Below are 21,437 nucleotides of genomic sequence, written 5' to 3' on the forward strand. Positions count from 1 at the left end.
ACACATTTATTTTTTTCAACTGAATAAAACAGCAGCTGATTATGCTTATTTTTTCCCCCCATAAAATGTGTTATTATTCCATCCCTCACCACCTTGGACCATAGCTTTTAGATATTTGTATTTCCTTTCAAGGTCGGCAAAAAGCAACATAAACTTAGCCAAAATTTGTTTTTGTATAAACTGGAATTAGCATGTTAAATCTTTCTGGCCCGTCTTTGGAAATACTTTTTCATAAAATATGCATGAACAAAGCATTAAAATGAAAGAACCGTGCCTTACTGCCAGCATCACAGCAGCCTGTTGCACCACCTGTGTGTATGCTATTTTCCAACACAATAATATGGTAGAAAAAAATTCTTGAAATGATATTTCCACACCAATGTGGCATACAACAAAGTACTAAGACACCAAAAGGACTGCCAGACAGCTAATTTAGATTTTCACATTAAAAGGAACAAGGAAAGAGGGGGATTATGTCCACTGAATGGATTTATATTCAGTGAAGATACTTGCTGTCATTGCTGTAATTATTTTCATCATTATTTTCATTATTAATAATTTATCCTTTTGTAGGGTGTTTTTCTTTTTGCAGTTATCCTGTTCTCTCATTATTTTTCATTCCTTATTCTCTTTGGTTTAAAATTATACAGTTGTTTTATTTTTTGATGTACTGTTTACTTGTGTGGACCTCAGGAAGAGTAGTGTGAATGGGGATCCAAATTAAAAAACGGCAGGAACATAGGTATTCAATAGGGTATCAGTACATTTTTTTAAATTCTTTTTTATTGAAATGTCTGAAAACCCACACTACCTAAAAACTGCATTTCTATTAGAGAAAAGAAACTAAGAGCAGTCAAACACTGAATGTGGCATGATTGTGTTGTTGTGCTGAAGACAATAGGTAAACATGGAGAAAGTATTACATTCGAGCAGCAACCTCAGGGGTTTAAAAATGAAACCAGCGTTTAAGTACGAAAGACTACAGTTCCATAAATGGCCACTTGAGGCTCACTTGCTCATCAATCGTCACAGATCCCTATGTTAAAATGCCCAACTTTACAGCAGAATTAAATGTGCCTACAGCCCAGTACAAATGAAATGTTTTTTTTATCTCTACAGCTAATTAAAACATTTGCGACAACTGCGGGGATTTTTAAAAAAAAAATGTTTATATAGCTTACCTGTTTTCATTTATTTACATTATTAAGGCTTAAAGTTACACATAATTAAGGGCATAGCCCATTTGATTAACAGGCTGTCTGCGACCACTCACTCCTCCACAGCTCCACCTTCTCCTTTGGAGCCAGAAGTGACCGTAGTCTCTGAAATGCCACACCGGAGGCTTCAAAATAGCAGTCCAAAAACCAAGGTGATGTCACAGTGGCTACATGCATTATCTTTAAAAAGTCTATGGTTATATTTACATTGACCTGGGAACATGTTTCTTATATAAGCTTGTTTCAAAAAAGGTACATCAAGCAGTATCTGAGGCTCGTCTTTTCACATCGGCACTTAATATTGTTGCCTGTGCAATCAAATTACTATTATTCATTGAAAAACCACATGATGATAGAGTAGAGGACAGTGAGATATTGTGTATCAGCAGTATGTTGTATGTGTTGCCTGACAGGAAGGAAATGGGAAGCACACATAAATGTCCATGCTCCTACATCCCCATCTCATTGCTCTGATCCCACGTGGTTTCAGCGCCAGCGATAAAAGCATCAGCAGAATGCTGACAGGAGAGTATAAGACTCCTGTGTCTCAGAGATTGCAAAATATCAAATCAAAGAGACAGTCGCAGACAGACTTTTTGTAGAAATGTGAGGAAGGACAAGAATAGGGAAGTAGAATGTGAAGAGAAAAGGCAGGAAACATACAAATTGTAAAGAAAAAGAAACGAAAAAAGGTAAATAAGGTGAGATATGAGAGAAGAGCTGAGGGAAAAAAGAGAAAGATAACAGAAGGATAGAGGTGGAAATGCTGGAAAATGAATGAAAATGAAAGGAGGTAAAGCATGCTGCAGGCAGGGTGGATAAGAAAAGACAGAAAGGAAGAAAAGGAAGGTTAGAAGAGGGGAGAAAACGGGGACAGGATTAGGAATGGAAAGCAGAAAAGAGTTAGACAGAAGATGAGGAGCGAGGCGATGAAAGAAACAGAAAGAAAGGGTGGAGAATAGAGAGGGAGAGAAGAATAAAGGAAATGGATGAGGAGGAGAGTAGAGACAAAGGAAGTGGAGGGAAGGCATGTAGATGGAATACAAGCATAGGATAAAATTGGCTAGGAAACGAGATGATAGAAAAGTATATAATGAATGGAAAAAAGCATATAAAAGTAGAAAGGATCATAGACAAAAGACTGGAATTACCGCCTTGTGGTTTTATGCCTCTACAAACTACTCCAGTTTACATCCATGTCTGTGAAAACATGGATGCTTCACACACATCTTGCCACCAGCAGCACAGACAAGTTTCAAGGTGGACAACCAAGATTAGTGTCACCAATTCCCCTTCTGTTCCTGACTTATGAGGTTGAGTAACTGCCAGAGTAGTTCGAGGCTAATCTTTAACCTCCTGGATGTCATCACTTCATCGTAATATCCTGTAAGACAATTGTGTGAAATTTTGTCAGGATTACCTGATGTATTCCTGGGTTATGGCTAAAAACATGATTTGTGATGTCACAGTGACCACCAAATTCTAATTAGTTCATCCTTGAGTTCAAGATTACCTCAAGGTGGTCTTGAGATATTGCGTTCAATATATGAGACGGACAGAAAGTCAAAGTGACCTTGACCTTGAAAGGCCAAATTCTAATCAGTTCATTGTCACGTCCAAGTGGACATTTGTGCTAAATTTGTGACAATCCCCTAAATGCATTCTTGAAATATCCTGTCCATACGAATGAGACAGACAAGGTCATGGTGACCTTGACCTTTGACCACCAAATTCTAATCCCTTCATCCTTGAGTTCAAGGTGACGTTTGTGCCAAATTAGAAGACAATTCTTTTAAGCATTCTTGAGATAATCTTAAGGATGGGATGGATGGATGACGGACGGACGGACGGACGGATGGATGAATGGATGGACGAATGGACAGATGGACAACATGAAAACATAATGCCTCTGGCCAGGGCTATCGTTAATGCAGAGGCATAAAAAGGATAGGAAATGAAATGACAGAAGTAGTGAAAAGGAAGCAGAGGAAAGAAAGTTATATAAAAGGGGAAAAAAGGAAGAAAAGGATGGAAGTGAAAGAATGAGATAGAAAAGTGGAACAAGAGGAAAGCAGAGAAAAGAATAGAAAAGTAATGGGAAGGAAATGAGAGGAAAGTGAGGAAAAGTAAAGGAACACAGACCAAAGGAAACAAAGGGAAATCGGGAGGGAAGAATACCAGGGATGGTGGAAAAACAGATGAGCACAGGCGTGTGACGGGGGAAGTGTGAGGAGGGGAAACAGAGGGCAGACGAGGAAATGAGAACAAAAAAAGATGGAGGCAGAGTATACAGCAATGGTTGGAGGGGAAATGTACAGTGAAATACAAACAGAATAGCACGACTGCATGCTGAGCCGAAGCAGCGAGAGCGAGCAATGCGCTTCCTCATCTGGTTCACCAGCCCAGATTCCCAAACTGATAGATGGCACACTCCTGGTAATCACAGCAGAGACCAGAGTCCCTCCAGCCTCTCTCTACCTCCTCCATCAAACCACAACAACCTTAAACTCCACTTGAAAGGAGATTGGAATAGAAATGCCCTTTCACTGTGACACTGACATAAAATCTCAAAACCATGATGTCTATCTGAGCTGAGGCAGGGTTACAAAGTGGATGTAAAAGAAGTGGCTTTGCATGGTGAAGACTACATTAACCAAACAACACACATTACCAACCAAACTCTTATCAAACAGGGACGAGTCACATAATTGCATCTGTCAAACACGTCATGTATTCCACTTTACATAACAGGAAAGACTGGGAGGACTGGATACCTCACAATCTTTAAATGTAATGAACGGCTGGCATCCCTTAGCATCCAGCAATGTCAGTCTCACATTGTTGGTTGGTCTAAAAATGTGTCTCTTACCTGTCAACTAGTCTGACACTGAGTTGGGTGTTGGGAAAAGCAGAAAAATCCATTAACAATAAAGGTTGCCGTATGACAGAGGCAGGCTGTGAAATGATGCGGCATGTTCCTCAGTGATTGCTGGCACGATGGGGAAAACACTATGGACAGAATGATGTATAATTCACATGGGACTCACATTATCTGTTCTGAGCTTCTTGGCAGGGCAGCCTCCATCCACAGGATGTAGCATGTAATACAGGCGCACTTTGTTGGCGTGTTTCCGACTCTGAAGGAGAGAAAAGGGGGAAAAATTTTAGTAATAAAGTCGTTTATGTGGTAGATTCTTGTTTTGATGTTTCCAACTGTAAATCACACATGGCAGCCTGCTATTTTGCTTTTTTTCCTTGAATTGATTAGAATTTCACTTTTTTTTGCAATGATGACAATATGCAAAGGGCTACGGAGAGAGTGTGGGGTCAGGGTCCAAGTGGAGAAGATAAATTACTGAATACCATTTACTTAAATTTTATAATATTACCTTACTTGACATAGTTGCGTCCCCTAGCAATGCTAAAGTATTCACGTCATCTGGGTGCAAATCTCAACATTTCATTGTGTCAGTGATCTCAAAGCCAGGCTATTTCCAGGAAATAAGCATTTTCCTATCCATAACCACACAGTTATTATACCTAAACCTAATCACATATTCGACAAATGTTATTGAAATGTTAAGTTTCAACATATCCGCTATACAATAATGTACAAGTATGATGCAAACATTTATTCAGGCGACTGAGTTTTCAACAGACAGTCCCTATGTCTTAAGCTTAATCCCTATGGCCCCTAGGGGGTCTTGTCACCTGAACCTAATTGCAGAATCGACTGATTCTACCTTTCTTCTCAGGAGGACAGTCTAATCCATCCATGCTGAAGAACCCTAATCATTCCAGTGCCTGCTGGGATATTTAATCCAAGCTATTTTTGGAACATAGGATAAACCCATAGGAAGTTATCTAACTGGAAGGTGTCCAAGAGACATCCCATGAATAAACCACTGCTATCCTACCATCTAAAATATCCCAAAAATCACTATTTAAAGGGATATTTCACCAATTTACAACTAGCTTTGTATCAAAACAATGTGGGTTGTATGTGCAAATGAACTGGTTAACTTCTCTCCATCTAACCTTTGCCTAGATATCTCTTCTCCCCCGGCATCAAAACACCTCCAAATGACTTCAAACTACAGGCTGTGCTTAAGCATTTTCCACCACCTATGCACAAACAGTATACAGCTGATCAGGGGAGTTATCTACCCCCCCCCCCTCTCTATCTCCATCTCTCTCTTTCTTTCTCTCTAACTCAGACCGAAATCCAGTCAAACGGTAATGCTTGGCATTGCTGATCAAAAATAAATCAAGATTATGTTACTGCACTGCCTATTTCTTTCCCAAGATGTTTCCAGAATCATATTTAGACAGTGTGTTTACTGTAATAGGGAGAGTTTGTAAACAGGAAGTGGGCATCATTCACTTCCAGCACAGTGAAAACAGCGGTCTAAAAAATGGGGATGAAATGGTAAAAGTAAATAAATATAAACCAAGATTCTGTTACTGAGTTGCGTATTTCTCACCTCAAATGTTCTCGGAAACATGTTTTAGCTGACTGTTTGACTGTAATGCCAGACCAGTCCACATTACATCACCCACCTGCAAAAGTGTGTGGAAGGCTCAATGCATTCTGGTTGTTTCAGGTTTTCTGCCTCTTGAGCAAAAGCGTCCTTTTTCTTAGTTTTCTCTCATCATGTAGCACCAATTTCAAAACTATCTCAAAGTGCCAAACAGCACTAAAATAATCAGTGAAATCAAAGAAGAGAGTTAAGTTTCCCTGCAACTGAGACCTTGAGCTATCTGTTGATCTGATATCAACAGAACTCGGTGTGTGCGATAACGCTGGTGGAGTCAGCACCCTGTTGCTGCAGAGCGTAACACTCTTAGTAATCACCGTCGTGTCCTAATCATATTATCATGATGAAAAACTTGCTAAGTGCCTCTCTTTCACAATTCACTTAACTCCCTGTTAAAATATGCTTTCAGAGCACAAGTCAAATCAATCTGCGATGGAGCTCATTTAAATAAAGCCACGCATTATTTACTCTACCTGACCATGGCACCGTGCCTCTGCTGATCTATCTAACACAAGCTTCTGTTTCAGTGACCTGGCTTCTGTTTGTGCCAGGTAGAGGTCCCGTTAAAAACAGGAGGACTCTGTCAAATGAGGTGCGCACTGCCGCTCCCTGACACTGGCTTGAATTGGTAATTAGGGTGAAGCAAGAGTCTTCTTACCGGCAGCCCATCGATCCCCCAGGATCTGATAGCACAGGCATGACGGGGGGAAGGAGGGATTTGGAAGGACAGATTAGTTTATCTGAAAATGATTCTGCATGCGAGGAGACGCTTCGGAAACCTGCCGTGATATTGTCATGGGGAAGCCGCAGATGAGGGAGAGCTTATAGTTACAAGATAACGTCTAGTGAAGCATGGAGCAGCGTGGACAGGTGCCCGGCGTGTTACTCTGTCAGGCAGAAGGACAGCCACCGGCTTCTCTGCACAAGGGCATGACAGACGAACTCATCCCGCCTGGTCCGCGGGTGAAAGCGAGGCTGCAGGAATCTATTTGTCTTGCCTGTCTGGTTTCCTGGCAGAGATAGTGCAACGTGAGCTCTGATGCCTCTTTTGGGGGAAAAAAAAAAAAGATCCAGCTTGATATGGATGAAGGATACAGAACAGTTAACTCATTAAAACTGCGTCTAGTTGGCTTGACTCCCTTTTTAAACAAATACTCCTGCAAGTATTTGCAAAAACTCTAAAAAAAAAAAAAAAAAGATGACACATTCAGCTCAAATGAATAAGTACAAAGCATATTCTGCCTTTGTATGAAACACCAGTCTTGCTGCTTATGTATTTTGGGAATGTGAAGTGGTTCTATTCATATTGTATTAGCCGTTGAATATAACATCCTCCCTGCAACAGAGATGTTTCAAACTGTATGAACAGAGAAGAAAGGAAATATGAGCATTTGAAATTTAAATTTCTCCCCAACTCAACACTAAATAGCCAGAATAATATAACCAACAGGACTTCTTCTTTAAACACTGGCAGAGTCGGCTTTGCCCTGTTCAAACTGTTTATTCCTGCCCTAAAAATAGGCTTTTTAGATCCTATTCTGCTACAGGATAAAGGATAATGATATGGCTAGAACAGTAGCTCACATTTGCCATTCATGGAGCACAGGAACAAGACAATCAACCAGAATTTAACATCCTTTTCCTGTGAGGTCACTGCCAAAAGCTAGCACAGGGGCACCGTTTGCAGCCGGCTGGGCTTTGATTCTCCCCCTGAAATCGTATCAGTGTGGGGTTTTTTTTACTAACCTGCAATCAATTGCACTTCTGGAGCCCAGACGCATTATTTGTTATGTCACCCTAAAGTGCCTTTTTACGCACTGAGGTAACATCTATTCTTTGCAGCAGAGAGCTACTTGGGGTTTTTGCAGAGCAAACACTTCCAGCTCCGAACTGGATGGAAATGTTCCACTTCACCAGCTTACCGAGGACAGCGCAGCAATAGAGCTATTGTGCATATTGCCCTTTATACTTGTACATTTGAAATTCTACTCAATTATTTTAATTGTCATTATATGTCACTTCTGCATTTATTTGCAGAACTTTCTAATGGCCACATGGAGCCAGCTGCATATGAAATTACAAGAGGTTATGCACTCTGCTCCAGAATCAAGGCCATGTTAACACATCCAGAGTAGAGAGTCTGGTAGCCTTCAAGGACTAACTGGGGCACATAAAGGAACTAGTGCAATGTGCATTCAAAATGTGTCTTTTTTCTAACAGGCCTGATTGCTCTTCCTTCTCTATTGTTTTCAAAGGAATTGTGGATTCAAAACTTCTGGATGATCTGCTCAATTTTTCAAGAGTTAAGTGATGCAATAAGTAACACTAAGAAAATGCAAGCCCAACTCTGTCAAAAGGTTATACAATCCACCAACCTGCACCTCCTAAAATGACTGATTAACACATAACATATTGTTTGTCATTTCAATAAATTAAAATGATAGGCTTTGGTTTTACGAGTTTTATTTCCCAGCCAGGGGCAGTGACTTCCTTTCTCCCGGACAAGAAATAATCCAGCACAAAAAAACCCAGAACCCATTTCTTTCTACACAGACTTCCTGCCAATCCCCTTAATACGATATTATTTGATTTGTTTCTCACTCTTCAATCTTTGATATCCTGAAAATAGAATGTGATTGTGTCTGCCATTAATAATTGTGTTTCAATGCTATGATTTCTTTTCTGGAATGAGTTTGGATCGAGGAGCGCAGAACATCTATACCACCTTTGTTAAAGCAAATACAAAAGTTCAGCCCTTCGTCTCCTTTATCACAATATGTAAACTCGTGCTGTTTTACAGCATATCTTGGTCACTCAGCCTGCTTCTGTCTGCAAACTCACCATGTTTGTGAGCTTTGTTTCACTATAGCCAATAAAAACTACAAAAAGACACTATAACCACTCTATGACCTGGTGACAAGAGACAACGGTGTGGTTTTGTTTCCTGCAGAAAATGTGTAACCGCTGTGGTTTCTATTCTTGTACATAAAAAAGTTGTGGAAAACAAGTTTTAACTAGTTTGTTCCAAAACTGGTTCATTTGAAAATTTGATGAAAGTGTGCATTTGGAACGCTGATGTCATTCATGTGGGAGTTTCTATCCAACTTTTGTTTCTGCCAGTACGTCCCCTGTTGCCTCCTCCCACTGTACTGTACCAAATGGTAACCTGTACTACATGCATCTTTTAAAAACTGCAAAACAAGAGGAGAACAACTGGGATATATCTGAGCTCTGTGTACAAGCTAAAAGTATCTTGCAAGTTTGAGGGAAGCTGGAGTTAGGAGTGATGAAAAGGCAAGACCCAGTTAATTATATTAAGTATGGTTAACATGCATTAAAACATTGCTGTCTGGCAATTGATTCGCCACAATATCAGTATGGGCCCAGGGATGGTCCACCACTTTTTTTTTAGAGAAATGTCTCAAAAACTATTGGATGTTTTGCTATGAAATATGGTACACGCATTAACTTGTATGTAAATCCATGTATCTTAGTCCAAGAGCAAATGAAACCACATTAAATCAGAGGAATCCATCATAAGAGTGATATACAGAACTATACAAAACTGGTTGTAGACTTTTAATCTTGTTGAAACTGATCCATCTTTCCAACAGCATTTCTTTGCAATGATTGTAAATGATTTAAATTGGATTTTCATGGTAGGGCTGCAACTGATGATAATTTTCACCACTGATTCATCTGCAGATGGTTTATCAACGGGTTAATAGTTTTGTTTTTAAAATGTAATAAAATGGTGAAAAAAAACGCATTGTCTTTTAATGTCCAGCATATTATCATGTATGACAGAGCAATTAATTTACTACATGTCACAACTCAAATTCATTGTGATGGATTACCTAAAATGCTATGTGTACTTTAATGTTTAAAGTCATTGCATGTTGACTTTATCACCATAAAGTGAAACTGTATCCTCATACAACAGTTCGTAATATAACTGACAAATAAACGCCCCTAGCAGTTTGATTAAGTTTAGGAAAGATAATTAAGGTAGGGCGTCATGACGTTATGTACTAAACGTAGAGTTGCATATTTTGCATAAAGTTATGTAGGTTAGATTTAGGAAAAGAATCATGGTTGGGCATTGTCACATTACCTACCTTAACACAAAGTAAGGAACCTTACGTCATATAAAGTCACGCACTTGATGTAAAGTTACATAGATTCGATTTAGAAAAAGAGTTATGGTTGGGCATCATCAGGTTATGTACTTTACATAAGGTCACAAACTTAACGATCCATAAAGTAACACACTTAACATGAAGTAACGTAGGTTAGATTTAGAAAAAGACTCATGGTTTGGCATCATCAGCTTACATTCTTTACATAAAATAGCATGCTTCACGTAAAGTTGCAGAGGTTAGATTTAGGGAAAGAATTATGGTTATTGTTTTTATTTTGTTGTCACATTGTGTAATTAACTTAATGTATTAAACATGACGCAACTCAAAGTTCACTTGGTTTCACATGGGACACAAACACCGGTGTCCTGGGGTGAAGTCATGTGTTTGTTTGACCCATCCACCACACAAGCCTCCTTATTCAACTTTCACTCTTTACACTACTACCTTCTTAACTCCCATTAGCGCATTCATCACATGATCGCAACTCTCACATATTATATAATAATAACAATAAACTACTGATGTTGAGTTATAAATGAATTGAATTATAAATAAATATAGAAAATAAATTCCATTGATTTACTCTTCATAGATATTCTGAATACAAACAGTACATGAGAACAGCCTGTAAAATTAATGAGAACTAATGGACTGGAGAAAGGAACAATGTGCTTGCAGACAGGACAGGTGTGTAGAGGCCTGAAGGTGGAGGTGAATGTGATTGTAAATTGGAGTAAATGGGCCAAAACAAGAAAGATATTACAAATTACCAGGAACCTGAGTGACTGAGAGAACACCAGGCAACACTGTGCAGGTACACCACTGTGAAGACACGCACTTGTAAAAAGCAGACCAAAGGCTTTTGCACAGCAAGTCAAAGTTAGTGTGCAATTAAAAATAAATATGACTACATGTTGTGACAAACAAGTTTACACACCCATTCAGACCATCCGTTGATTAAGTTTTTGGAAGAAGTTCTATTTTTGGGGTGTTTTCATGTCTGTCAAAAGCCTTAAGAGAGTTGTTTGACGAAGAAGCAATGAAGAAAATGCTGCATAACTTGCGGGACATGTCTGCAACAACAGATAGCAACAAGGCAGAAGTGGACAGGTGACCAGCAAGAACAAAAACTTGAAATGCATGGAATCTTTAAAAACTTCCACTACAAAGAGATGGTAGAGGGTCCAGTAGGGAGAAGGCCTATAGGTTATTATTGTTAATCTATGTATACTGCTGATTTATCCCTGCACAGGCATGTTTTTAGCTGCTCAGCTTGTCTGAGGACTCTGATTAGAAAAATGACCACCGGCTGAGAATCTAACAAACCTATATTGAAACACGCACATTATGGGACGGGGTTGTATGAAAGAGAGGCTAAGTGCACGCTTGACATAATCAGGGCTGAGGAAAAATCCATACTGCATTACCAGCACATCAGTGAGCTAATCAGCGCTTGTGCTAGCTCAGACATCCCCCTCCCCAAGAAGAGCCAGGGTGGGAACAAGGGAAAAATATTCTCACCACACCAAACGCATGAAACTCAAAACTAGCCTTCTTTCTAGTTGAAAATAACAAAAACTGATCCAATCTATATAAAAACTGATGATATAAATAATATGTGGGGGAGGCAGAAGAGTAGTAGAAGGTGGATGAGTGCACACTCTTTCCATCTAAACAGCTGCCAGCCTGGTGCTCTGAGCCTGAGCAAAGAACTTAACCCCACACTGCTGTAGCTGTTCAGTAGCTGTCAGCAGCAGGCTGTTGCTCTATCTGTGCTGGGCAGTTCCACTTTGTAAATGTATGAATGTAAACAGGGCAGCATAAGAAACAATAGGTGGTTTTCCATTAGCCCTCAAACTGCGCAAATATAAATTGTGAATATAAAAAACACCTAATGGAAACACATCAATATCTAAACACTCATTTATTGCAACAAAGTTTTTGCACTTGCATAAGGTGAAATTGCAGGCAACTCCATTGCAAAACTGCAATGGAAACACTTTTTTGGCTTTATTGGTCACATGATGCTATGGCTAGGTGCCTGTCGGCAGAAACTGGCTCCCTCGGGCATGATGCAACAGGTGCTACAAGAGGTGTCTGAAAAAAAATTCTTTCTGTGGTACATGAAGAAATGTTCTAATCCTACACAACTGCACTAAATTAAGTTAAAAGTCAAAGCTGACCATCAGGCTCATATAGCACCTGATTATACTATCTGATTATACCTGTTTATACTAATAATACAAATAGTGACATGGAGTACAATACAATGTGCAATGCATATGACATGACATGACATGACATGACATGACATGATGCAATATGATGCTGTACAATGCTGTAAAATGCTGTACGACAGACTACTGTATGATACGATGCAATACTCCACAATAGTATAGGATAGGAAAGGACATGTAATTAATATAATACAATACTTTTTGTAAGATACGATACAATACTATATGATATGATCTCATACAATACGATATGATACGATACAAACAAAACAAAAACACTGTCCTTACACATATTTAATCACAGCAGTGCATTAAAACGTTAATTTGTCAGCGTTCATGAATTTCCTGGAGATTCTGACTTTATTCAGACCATGTACATTTGCATCTTGGTGCATAATGTGCTCATATTGCAGCTTTGTTATTTAGATTCATAAGCACGTTTGAAATTCATCTTGGTATCATTACTGTGATGTCTATTCTGTAACATCAACCTGTCTATTTTTCCTCCCTTGTTATGGTATTCATTTATTTTGTTAATTACACAAGCAAAATGCTAAGAATTAATGTCATTAAAATATAAAACCCTAGACAACTGATTTCCGTTGGAATATGTATGATGGGTGCAGATAAGTGGTTATAAGTTGGTTATAAGCAGATAAGTGTTATTTCTTTTTTAAAATTTCAAGATGCTTGGGCCCAGTGGGTCACCAGGCTTGTGGAAACCCTTTGTTATCAGCCCAGCAAGTATTATTTATCAGATCATAAAGGCCTTTTGCAAATGGGTTTTCTCATCAGAGGCCCCAGCCAGCAATGCAGTCAGTTAGTTTAAAAACTGCCCATTAAGGATATATTTATGCTTATAATTATTGACTATAAAATTCTTAATAACATGATTTGAAGTAATTTATTTTAAGCTCTACCTGCAGACTTAGTTGTCAACTTTTTCCACTTAATAAAGGATGTTGGCAGCATTCTTTTCCTCTTTTGGGCTGACTGGGCATAAGCTGCCAAAACAACATTGTACAGCCCATGTATTAAATCAGACCATTTCAAAAAACCTTTATAGTACCACAGTTGTGCAGGTCTACCACATAGAGTTTAATAACTGCAGTTTGTCTGCACTGTCCTTTCATAATTTACATCTCTGTGCATGTGTTAACACAGCAAAAATTCTGGCACAGTACAGTGGTGTATCAATCACAAGTCTTTGAGTGAGTGACGTGAATATGAAACTAAAATGCTGATAAGCTAAATGCAAATGTGCTAACTTGCCGTTGTAAAGGGCCTCACTTTCAAATGTCTCGACCACAAAACAGAGCAGTGATACAAATGGCAATTTGTAAAAATGAAAAAATAAATAACAAGTAAACTTTTGGGCTCATTTCAGGTTTTAATCCTGTTTTCAAAAGAAAAAAGAGATTTTTGCAAGTGTGGATGTTGCTATCAACTTGTTCACTGTGTGCTTTCAAAATATTCTTTAAGCCGGGATCAATATATCAAAACATGACAAAATAATGCCAGGATCAGACTACACAAAGTTTACCTCATGAGATAATCACTGTGTCAGATTACTGTCTTTGCCAAGAGACATGGCAGACTACACGTTGGACCCCAACCAATCTATCTCGCTATGCTACTAGAATTTTAAATAAAAAAGCAAATTAAAAATATATTTAAAAAAATATATATATTAAAATCCCTTTTGCACCTTTCACGACTTGCATCTCTTTTCCCCTCCCAGTGGAAGAGGGTGAGTATCTGAGTGAACAGCATTTATACTGTATGTGTGCAGAGAGTGGCGGGATTAATTTAGTATAACTGTCTTCAACCGAGCATGATATTCCAATATTTAAAGATTTAGGCTTCAGGTTTATTAAAAATAAAACATTATTCCTGTGCATTTTTCCACAACATTTACAGTTATGCACAAAAGAGTCACATGTGCTCTTACGAATAAACGTTAGACATATCGCATGAAACCCCATTGGATCTACCTGCTATTTAAAACCTCTCCAGAGCAATGTTGTTCAGTTTAACAGTAGATATCTACGTTTTTCTCAACAGAGGAGCTACTTTTTCTTCTACGGCAATTTATGATGTGAAGTTTGACAGTTAATCTTTTATCACCCAACTCTATCACGTTAATCCCATCAAAATGGGGCTTAGATTGTCAAACCAAGTGAAAGACAGCAAAAAAAAAGCTGAGCATGCTTGTCTTCTTGCAGAGGGGTATTAAGGACTTTCGGATTCTATGTTGGTTGATTTCCACAATAAATGGGACAAAATAGGCTGTTGTCGCACCGGAGAATGACAACCGGTTTACATCTGGTATTTGACATGCATTTCGGTATCTAAACACAGGTGGACAGTGCCACTGCCATACACACCTGTGTCTATTATGTGTTTCTAGCTGACCACTTGTGTTCAGGTTTTGTTACTGCCTAAGTTACTTACGCTAGAGGGTCATAGGGCTTTACGCAGCATTACTACATCCACACTCTTTGCTAACTGCTCGCCAGTCACCTTAACAGCTGAGTTGGTAATTCATCTCGTCTTTTTCCATTGGGCAAAATCATGGATGGTAATGCAACACTTAATCCGAACCTATGATGAGAATGACAACCTATCTTGGTCATCACACATCACTACCCAGGTTTAAAAAAGCACATAAAGGGCTCTACTTCCTACGGAAACTAAGGAAGACTCAATTCCAGAGCAAGAACTTCTACAGCGGGTGAGTAAAACTGCCCAAACATCACTGGTTCCATCTACAGAGCATCAGTGACCTCGGTGAAGTGAGGTGTCTGCACAGAGCCCATAGGATACTGAATGACAGCAGCCACCCCAGCCACAGTCTGTTCACCCTGCTGTCATCTGGAAAAAGATACAGAAGTATCAGCTGCCGAACCATCAGACTACAGAACTTCTTTCCCCAGGCTACGAGACTCCTCAACTCCTCCTTCGACATCAAAAAGATGTAGCAGGATTTAGGATCAACTTCAATTTCATTTCTTCTTAAACCACGTTTAAGAAAATGACAATAAATCTACCTTCTACCTTGTACCTTATAGAGCATTAGCACACTGTCACCAAGACAACCACCATGTCCTGCATTGATTACTTAGGCTGGATTCACACTACATGGTTCAAGTGACCCAATTCCATTGTTTTCCTCTCATGTGGCACAGATTGGATATGTGTCACGCACGTATAAGCAGGAAAAAGCGCATGAAGCTGGCATTGCAAGTCATATGTGATTGAAAATGTGACGAAGGTGCATTTTAATGATGTAGTTAAATGTGCTCGTAAATAAGGAGGGTGAAGCCGGAAAAGTCACAGCCTCAAATGACATCACACAATTGGTGTACGAGCACATGCGCAGTGAAATATGGTCTGCAGTTGCTGAGCATTTAAAACATTATGTCACATGTTATATGTGTGTTTATGAGTGTATTCAAAGCATTGTGAATGCATTATAATTCATTAAGAATGCCTTTATAGTACATTACAGATGTGGTCTTCATAGAAAGTGTTACCAAGATTTTTTTATAAACTTAAACATAATTACTGTGCAATTAGCAGTATGGTAACATATTAGGCCCGCCCCTTGAAAGTCGGAAGTGCGAATTAACAATTGGAGACCGTTGGTAGACTGAGATTGCTTTAAGTCGAGCAGTCTTTTTTCTGTGCAGTGTACTTCTGGGGACGTTTTTGCCACACTACTTTTTGCAGTTGCAGACATGCTGAAGCGGCACAGACCACACCATAAGGTGATGAAGTCTTGAATTTAATGCTTACATCAAGTTTATACAATACAGTCTCTGCTTTTGTTTGATATCTCGTCTCAGAAAAAAATGTCATTGGACATCTGCAATCCATTGTTAGTGCCTTCATCTTGTTTACTACTTGACCTGAATGCCCCTGTCACACTGAAAGTCCCATGGAGCCCAGCAAAACTTTAAAACTTTGTATAGAAAACAAAACAAACATTTCAATATTTTTATTTAACAGCCAAATCCAATATGACTGGCAAAATACTGAGTCAGGTACAGCCCTGTAATGTATAAATATGTGGATATGGTGGCTGCATGCATTGGTAAGTGACTGGCACTAATGAAAGGAGGAAGCAAATAGAGGCTTTTTAGCGTAAACATGGAAAAATTTGAGTATGGTCCATTAAATGACCTGATAACTTGCCTGCCTACCAACAAAAAGTTGGGTATTTTCTATTTTAAGTCCAGTAGCCTGCCTTAGTCCCATTTCATCACAGCACGCAAACTGCCTCATGCTGATGCTTGTTACACAACTTGGAGGCACCTCGCTACCTCCCTGGTCATTTTTGGAGCCTTTTACCCAACACAGCTCTGAGTGTTGTGACTTGGAATATACCAGCGACTGTGTGCCGGCAGCCTTTCTGAGTCCTCTAACTACAGAAAGTCAGACAAAAACAGTTGTGACTGGGGTCAAGTAAGCTCCAAGACACTCAGGACCCGGGATGAGCTGTCTTACTTAGCCGCCCCTGGATGATTTAGGCACAGGGATTCTGTGCTTACCAGTCAGCCCAGGGCTCTGACTCCTAACTACTACTACTGCTGTTGTACCCCCTCCAGTCTCTGACAAACTCTTCACTGCATGGAACCATGGGAAAAGCACTGCAGTCCACACTCAAAACAGGCATTATCTCATGAATCATCACTCGTTTACATCAAAACAGCGGGCTCATGCGGGGTTTTGTGGGGGGATTACAGTGTGTTTACTCAGAGAGACCACCAAGGACTCGACGCTTCCAGCACTGAACGAAGCAAAGTTCTGCCAAAGCTTTTCAAAATAAAGCAGCAGAGTGGAAAGGACAGTTCAACTAGTGTCGAACATTAGCAACCTGCAGCACATTTACCTGCTAAAAAGCATCAGTTACACATGATAGATTTCAACAAATTGGCAACTTCTTTATACAGCTGTGAGGAAACCAGTCTTTACGGACCAGCTGAGCACGAGGAAGCGCTTAAACTAGAAACTGTTTTTCAGCCATTTTAGCAACACAGCTCTATGTACACCAATGTTAGTCTGTCTGTCCACCACTTTGGTCTGATATATCTCAGCAACTACTCAATGGATTGTTGGTAAATTATGTACAGACTTTAAAAGTCACCAGAGGATGAATCCTATTGATTTTGGTAAGCCCAAGACATTTCCTCCAGCGCCACCAGCAGCTTGACTTTTTTGGTTCAACATGAAATATCTCAGCCCATCTTCATTCTGAAGTCATCAGAATGCACCGCTTTGTCACTAGGCAGGTTTTAATTACAGATTTGTGTACAACTTAAGCAATATTTTCGAGATGTTGATAAAACCCAATTGCGAGATGACTGTGTTTCCATTAAGTGATGCTATACGAACTGTTATGCAATAACATTCCAAGAAGCATGGTGATGGATGTTCATTAGCAGGATTACTTCTATTGCAGCCATCACACTAGCCGTCACTATTTCTAATCAAAGGTGACGCAGGCGTGTTATGCAAGCAATAATGGAAAGGCAAGCCCCTTATACATGGGAGCGGCCACATATGAGGGATTTCTGGGAGGTGATAGTCCACCATTTCACAGAGGAATAGTGAATTCGAAAAATTCTGCCTGATATGCTCAGCTTTTGAAATTATTTAATACAGTAACAACTCTTAAAGCGCCTGCTGCATCATGAGGGAGCCAGTTCTTTCATCATATGACCTATAAAAGCTAATAGTGTTTCCGTTGCAGTTTTGTGAAATACAACCTTTTCAAATAGCCTGGAATACCGCCTCATGTGAGCATAAAAACTTTTTTGCAATAAATATTTTTAAATTGACTTGTTTCCATTAGGCATATTTTTATTACCAGTTTCAATTTGTGCAATTTGACGGTTATTGGAAACCCACATTGTGATTTCAGCATAAGTTATTGATGCCAAAAGCCACCTTTCGATGCTTTATAATAAACATCCTGGCAGTCTTAGTTTATAACACGGCTGGACAGAAGCTCTCCCTGTGTGATAAGTCGCCAATCAGGCGGAGGGCACCTGGCACTCTTTTTGCGTGTGTGTGTGTTCTCTAAACCTAACCAAGTAATTTTCTTTTCCTAAATCTAACCAAACTGTGCACACTTCACCTTAACCACGTGATGATGCATTTGACTCTGTAACTGTTGGTAAAAGGCTTTATATTGGCATTGTTTTCGTCCAGGCTGCATATAATTTCCACACATTTTGTGCCCACTAAAACGTAATGCGCTTTTTAGAGGCTGAGTCTATTTCATGTTTTTTCTAATGGTCCTCGGACTTTGTCGCTGGCACCAACAGCAGGTCAAAGTTTTCATTTGTCCTGTCAAATTTCTCAAAACAACTACATGGAGTGATGCATTACTTTTTAGTTGTGGATGGTTTGCTGTGAAATTTGGCACCGACATTCATGGTCCTCAGAGGATGTGTTGTAATAACTTTGATCTCCTCCCTTTTTTCGTTATTTTTTTTTTTTTATCTTAGCCCCGCAAATTAGTCAAAGTTTCATTTTGTCCAATAGTTTAGTTTGTGAACAAATACCTGCAAAACTAATGACAATCTCATTGGTCTCAGCTGTGCTGTGAGTGTTAAGTGCTTATTAAAAAGTGTTAGCATGCTTATACACTTATAACCAACATGGCAAACATGGTAAACTTTAAACTTGCTAAAATTGATATGTGCATTTAGCTCAAATTTAGGCTCAAAAAACTGCTCAGATGGTTGCCGACTCTCAGTCTTGTTATTTATGTATATGTATTATTTGTAGGCAATTTATGCCTTTATCTGATAGCGTAGACTGAAATACAACTAAACCCCTGGCCAGCTTGGTGTATTTGCGCCTTAACCCCTAGGTTACCAGGATGTTCCAAGTTGTACAACATTTCCCCAACTTCTGCAGAGAAGTGGTCAACTACCTACAATGTCATCTTCAAATATAATTTATTTTAAGTCTGCAGCATTAAAAGAGTGTCTGCAGACTTTATGATTAAAATATAACATGTAAACGACTCATCTGGCTGAAATACATGGAGTATGTTAGCAGCGTGACATGTCTGCTGCAGCATGCCCCACAGTTATAATCAATTATATACCAGTATAATCAACTAAAACTGTTACAATGACTATTTCTGTAGCATGAAAGAGTGTGCATACAAGGTATTCTTTTGCTTATGAAAGAATTTCAATCCAAACCAAGTGTCCTTGTTCTGTCACAGTGTTAATGAATTTCCTGACTAATGGAGATTCTGACTATAATTCAGAGTGTGTACTGTTGCATTTTTACATGTCCAAATGTGCTCATATTGCAGCTTTGCTGCTAATTCTGTTTGTCATTTAGCTTAACAAGCACCTCTGAAATTCATCTTAGTGTTAATACTCTAATATGTATTTTGTACCATCAACCTCTCTTTTTATTCCACTCTTTTATGGCATTCATTTATACTGGATAAATACACAAACAGACAAAATGCTTTGAATGATTGATGGTAAAAAGAAAAGAATAACAGCTGATTTCACTTGTGACATGAATGACGGCTGCAGATAAGTAGAAGTGTTCTTTTTAAGCCTCAGGACAAAAACCAGACTCGGTAACTGGAGCTGCTGCACAGCAAGAAAGCCTTCCTACTGTTCTGTAAACTCTGTGCACTTCCTCAAAGTCGTCCCAATGTGATCAGTAAGACCCCTTCAGGTGGTCCCTCAGAGGTACTTTAGAAGGAATTAATCTGACACCATGCAGCTCCGCTGTCACTTTAATGGATAACCACTGTACATGTCAGCATGAATAAGTAAAGCCATGTCAGCTATGAGTAACGATACAACTTGTTACTAATATAAAAGTCTAGCAGTATATCTAAATGCAGTATATATAGATATAAATGTAGTCACAACCACCCAGTTTGATTCGGGCTGCATGTCATCCCTCTTGCTGTCTCCTCACTTTTTTACAATCTATTGTTTCTTTAAACTGTCAAACAACGACAAACTGCCAAAATAATTAACTTAAGAGATGGCCACTCAGGTGCTGAAGTGGTTTGGCCATTAAATGTAGGGTCTGGAAAAGCTGAAGGATCCCTCCAACACCATACTTTCGGGGTAATTCATGCCTATAAACGTCATTTCATTTTCATATTTTAGAGGAAAGAAGAAACATTTCTTCCACCTCACAAATAAAATTACATTTAAAACTGCATCATTTTGTTTTTATATTAAAACTTGATTAAATGACTATGTGTAACGTGAAAGGTGTTGCTTATAGTGAGGAACCTATAAATAATTATTTCCTAACTGTGCAGTTCCCTTGAAGCTTGATGAGCATTTTAGCTTCATTCAGCTCATTGTTTTGTATTTTTGCTCACCTGCTTTTTTCCACCTGCAGCAGGCAGCTGCCAACAGCAATAAAGGTCTGCGTTCTCTCCCCGTGTGTTGTCTTTATTTATTAATGACTTTATGATTAATGAGGAATATTTTAGATTGTTTAACACTTTGAAATCTGGATCAACATCAGTTTCGTGTTGCATTCAGACACCTTTCACAAGCTATTGACCCTTTGAAAACTGAGAAAATTGGTTTCATTTCTTTCGAAAACATGGGGGAAAAAAAGACAATGGCCCACTTGGTAAAATATGTCTCACAAATTGCCAGACATTTTACCTAGTTTAGGTAGAAAATAAAATAAACTAAGAATAGGGAAAAATGTCCAGGAAACTATAATTCTTATTTTACATATAGTATTTATGTACAATAAGTAAGAAAATGTGACCAACACTAAAGAATTGATTATCTACACAAAACAAGATGTGAAAACTGAGCCAGTTTCACATGATGGCCAACATGTTGAAATGGTGACAAACTTTAAATATCTTGGTTCAGTTCTGGACTCCCAGGTGAGCTTCTCTGGAAAAACAGCTCACATCGACGCTACCCATTCTCTAAGGGAAGTTAGTGGCCTGCGTGCTAGTCAGCAGATTTCAGAACTAGTGAATTTCTCCTTAAAATTGAATTGAATGGTTTGTGTGATTTCATAAAAAACTGGTGACTAGACTGGCAAACTCGTCATTGGCACTCTGGGTTGCAGCTGACTCTGGAGAGTCATATGTTCTTAACTTGCAGTTAACAGTGGTGAAATACTCCTTGATGCCTCTTGAACAGCAGGGAGCCGGAGGTCTATCCAGAGAGTCCTTCAGATCTTTTTCTCCTTTCATCCCTTTAGATGGCAAAGAGCATCACAGACCAGCCGCAATACACAGAAGGAAACACCTTACAGGTTTTGCGC

General features: G+C 39.1%; 1 protein-coding gene across 1 annotated transcript in view; it reads right to left on the reverse strand.

Annotated features, from left to right (window-relative positions):
* The window catches only part of zmat4a (zinc finger, matrin-type 4a), a 165,518-nt gene that overhangs the window by 94,240 nt on the left and 49,841 nt on the right, over positions 1-21,437 (reverse strand). The window contains exon 3 of the mRNA XM_042488865.2: positions 4,265-4,354. Coding sequence (XP_042344799.2) covers positions 4,265-4,354 — 90 coding nt within the window. The remainder of the gene's footprint in view (positions 1-4,264; positions 4,355-21,437) is intronic.

Source organism: Plectropomus leopardus, chromosome 4, assembly GCF_026936395.1.
Source record: "Plectropomus leopardus strain MGB_pleo_1.0 chromosome 4, ASM2693639v1, whole genome shotgun sequence".
Taxonomy (NCBI): domain Eukaryota; kingdom Metazoa; phylum Chordata; class Actinopteri; order Perciformes; family Serranidae; genus Plectropomus; species Plectropomus leopardus.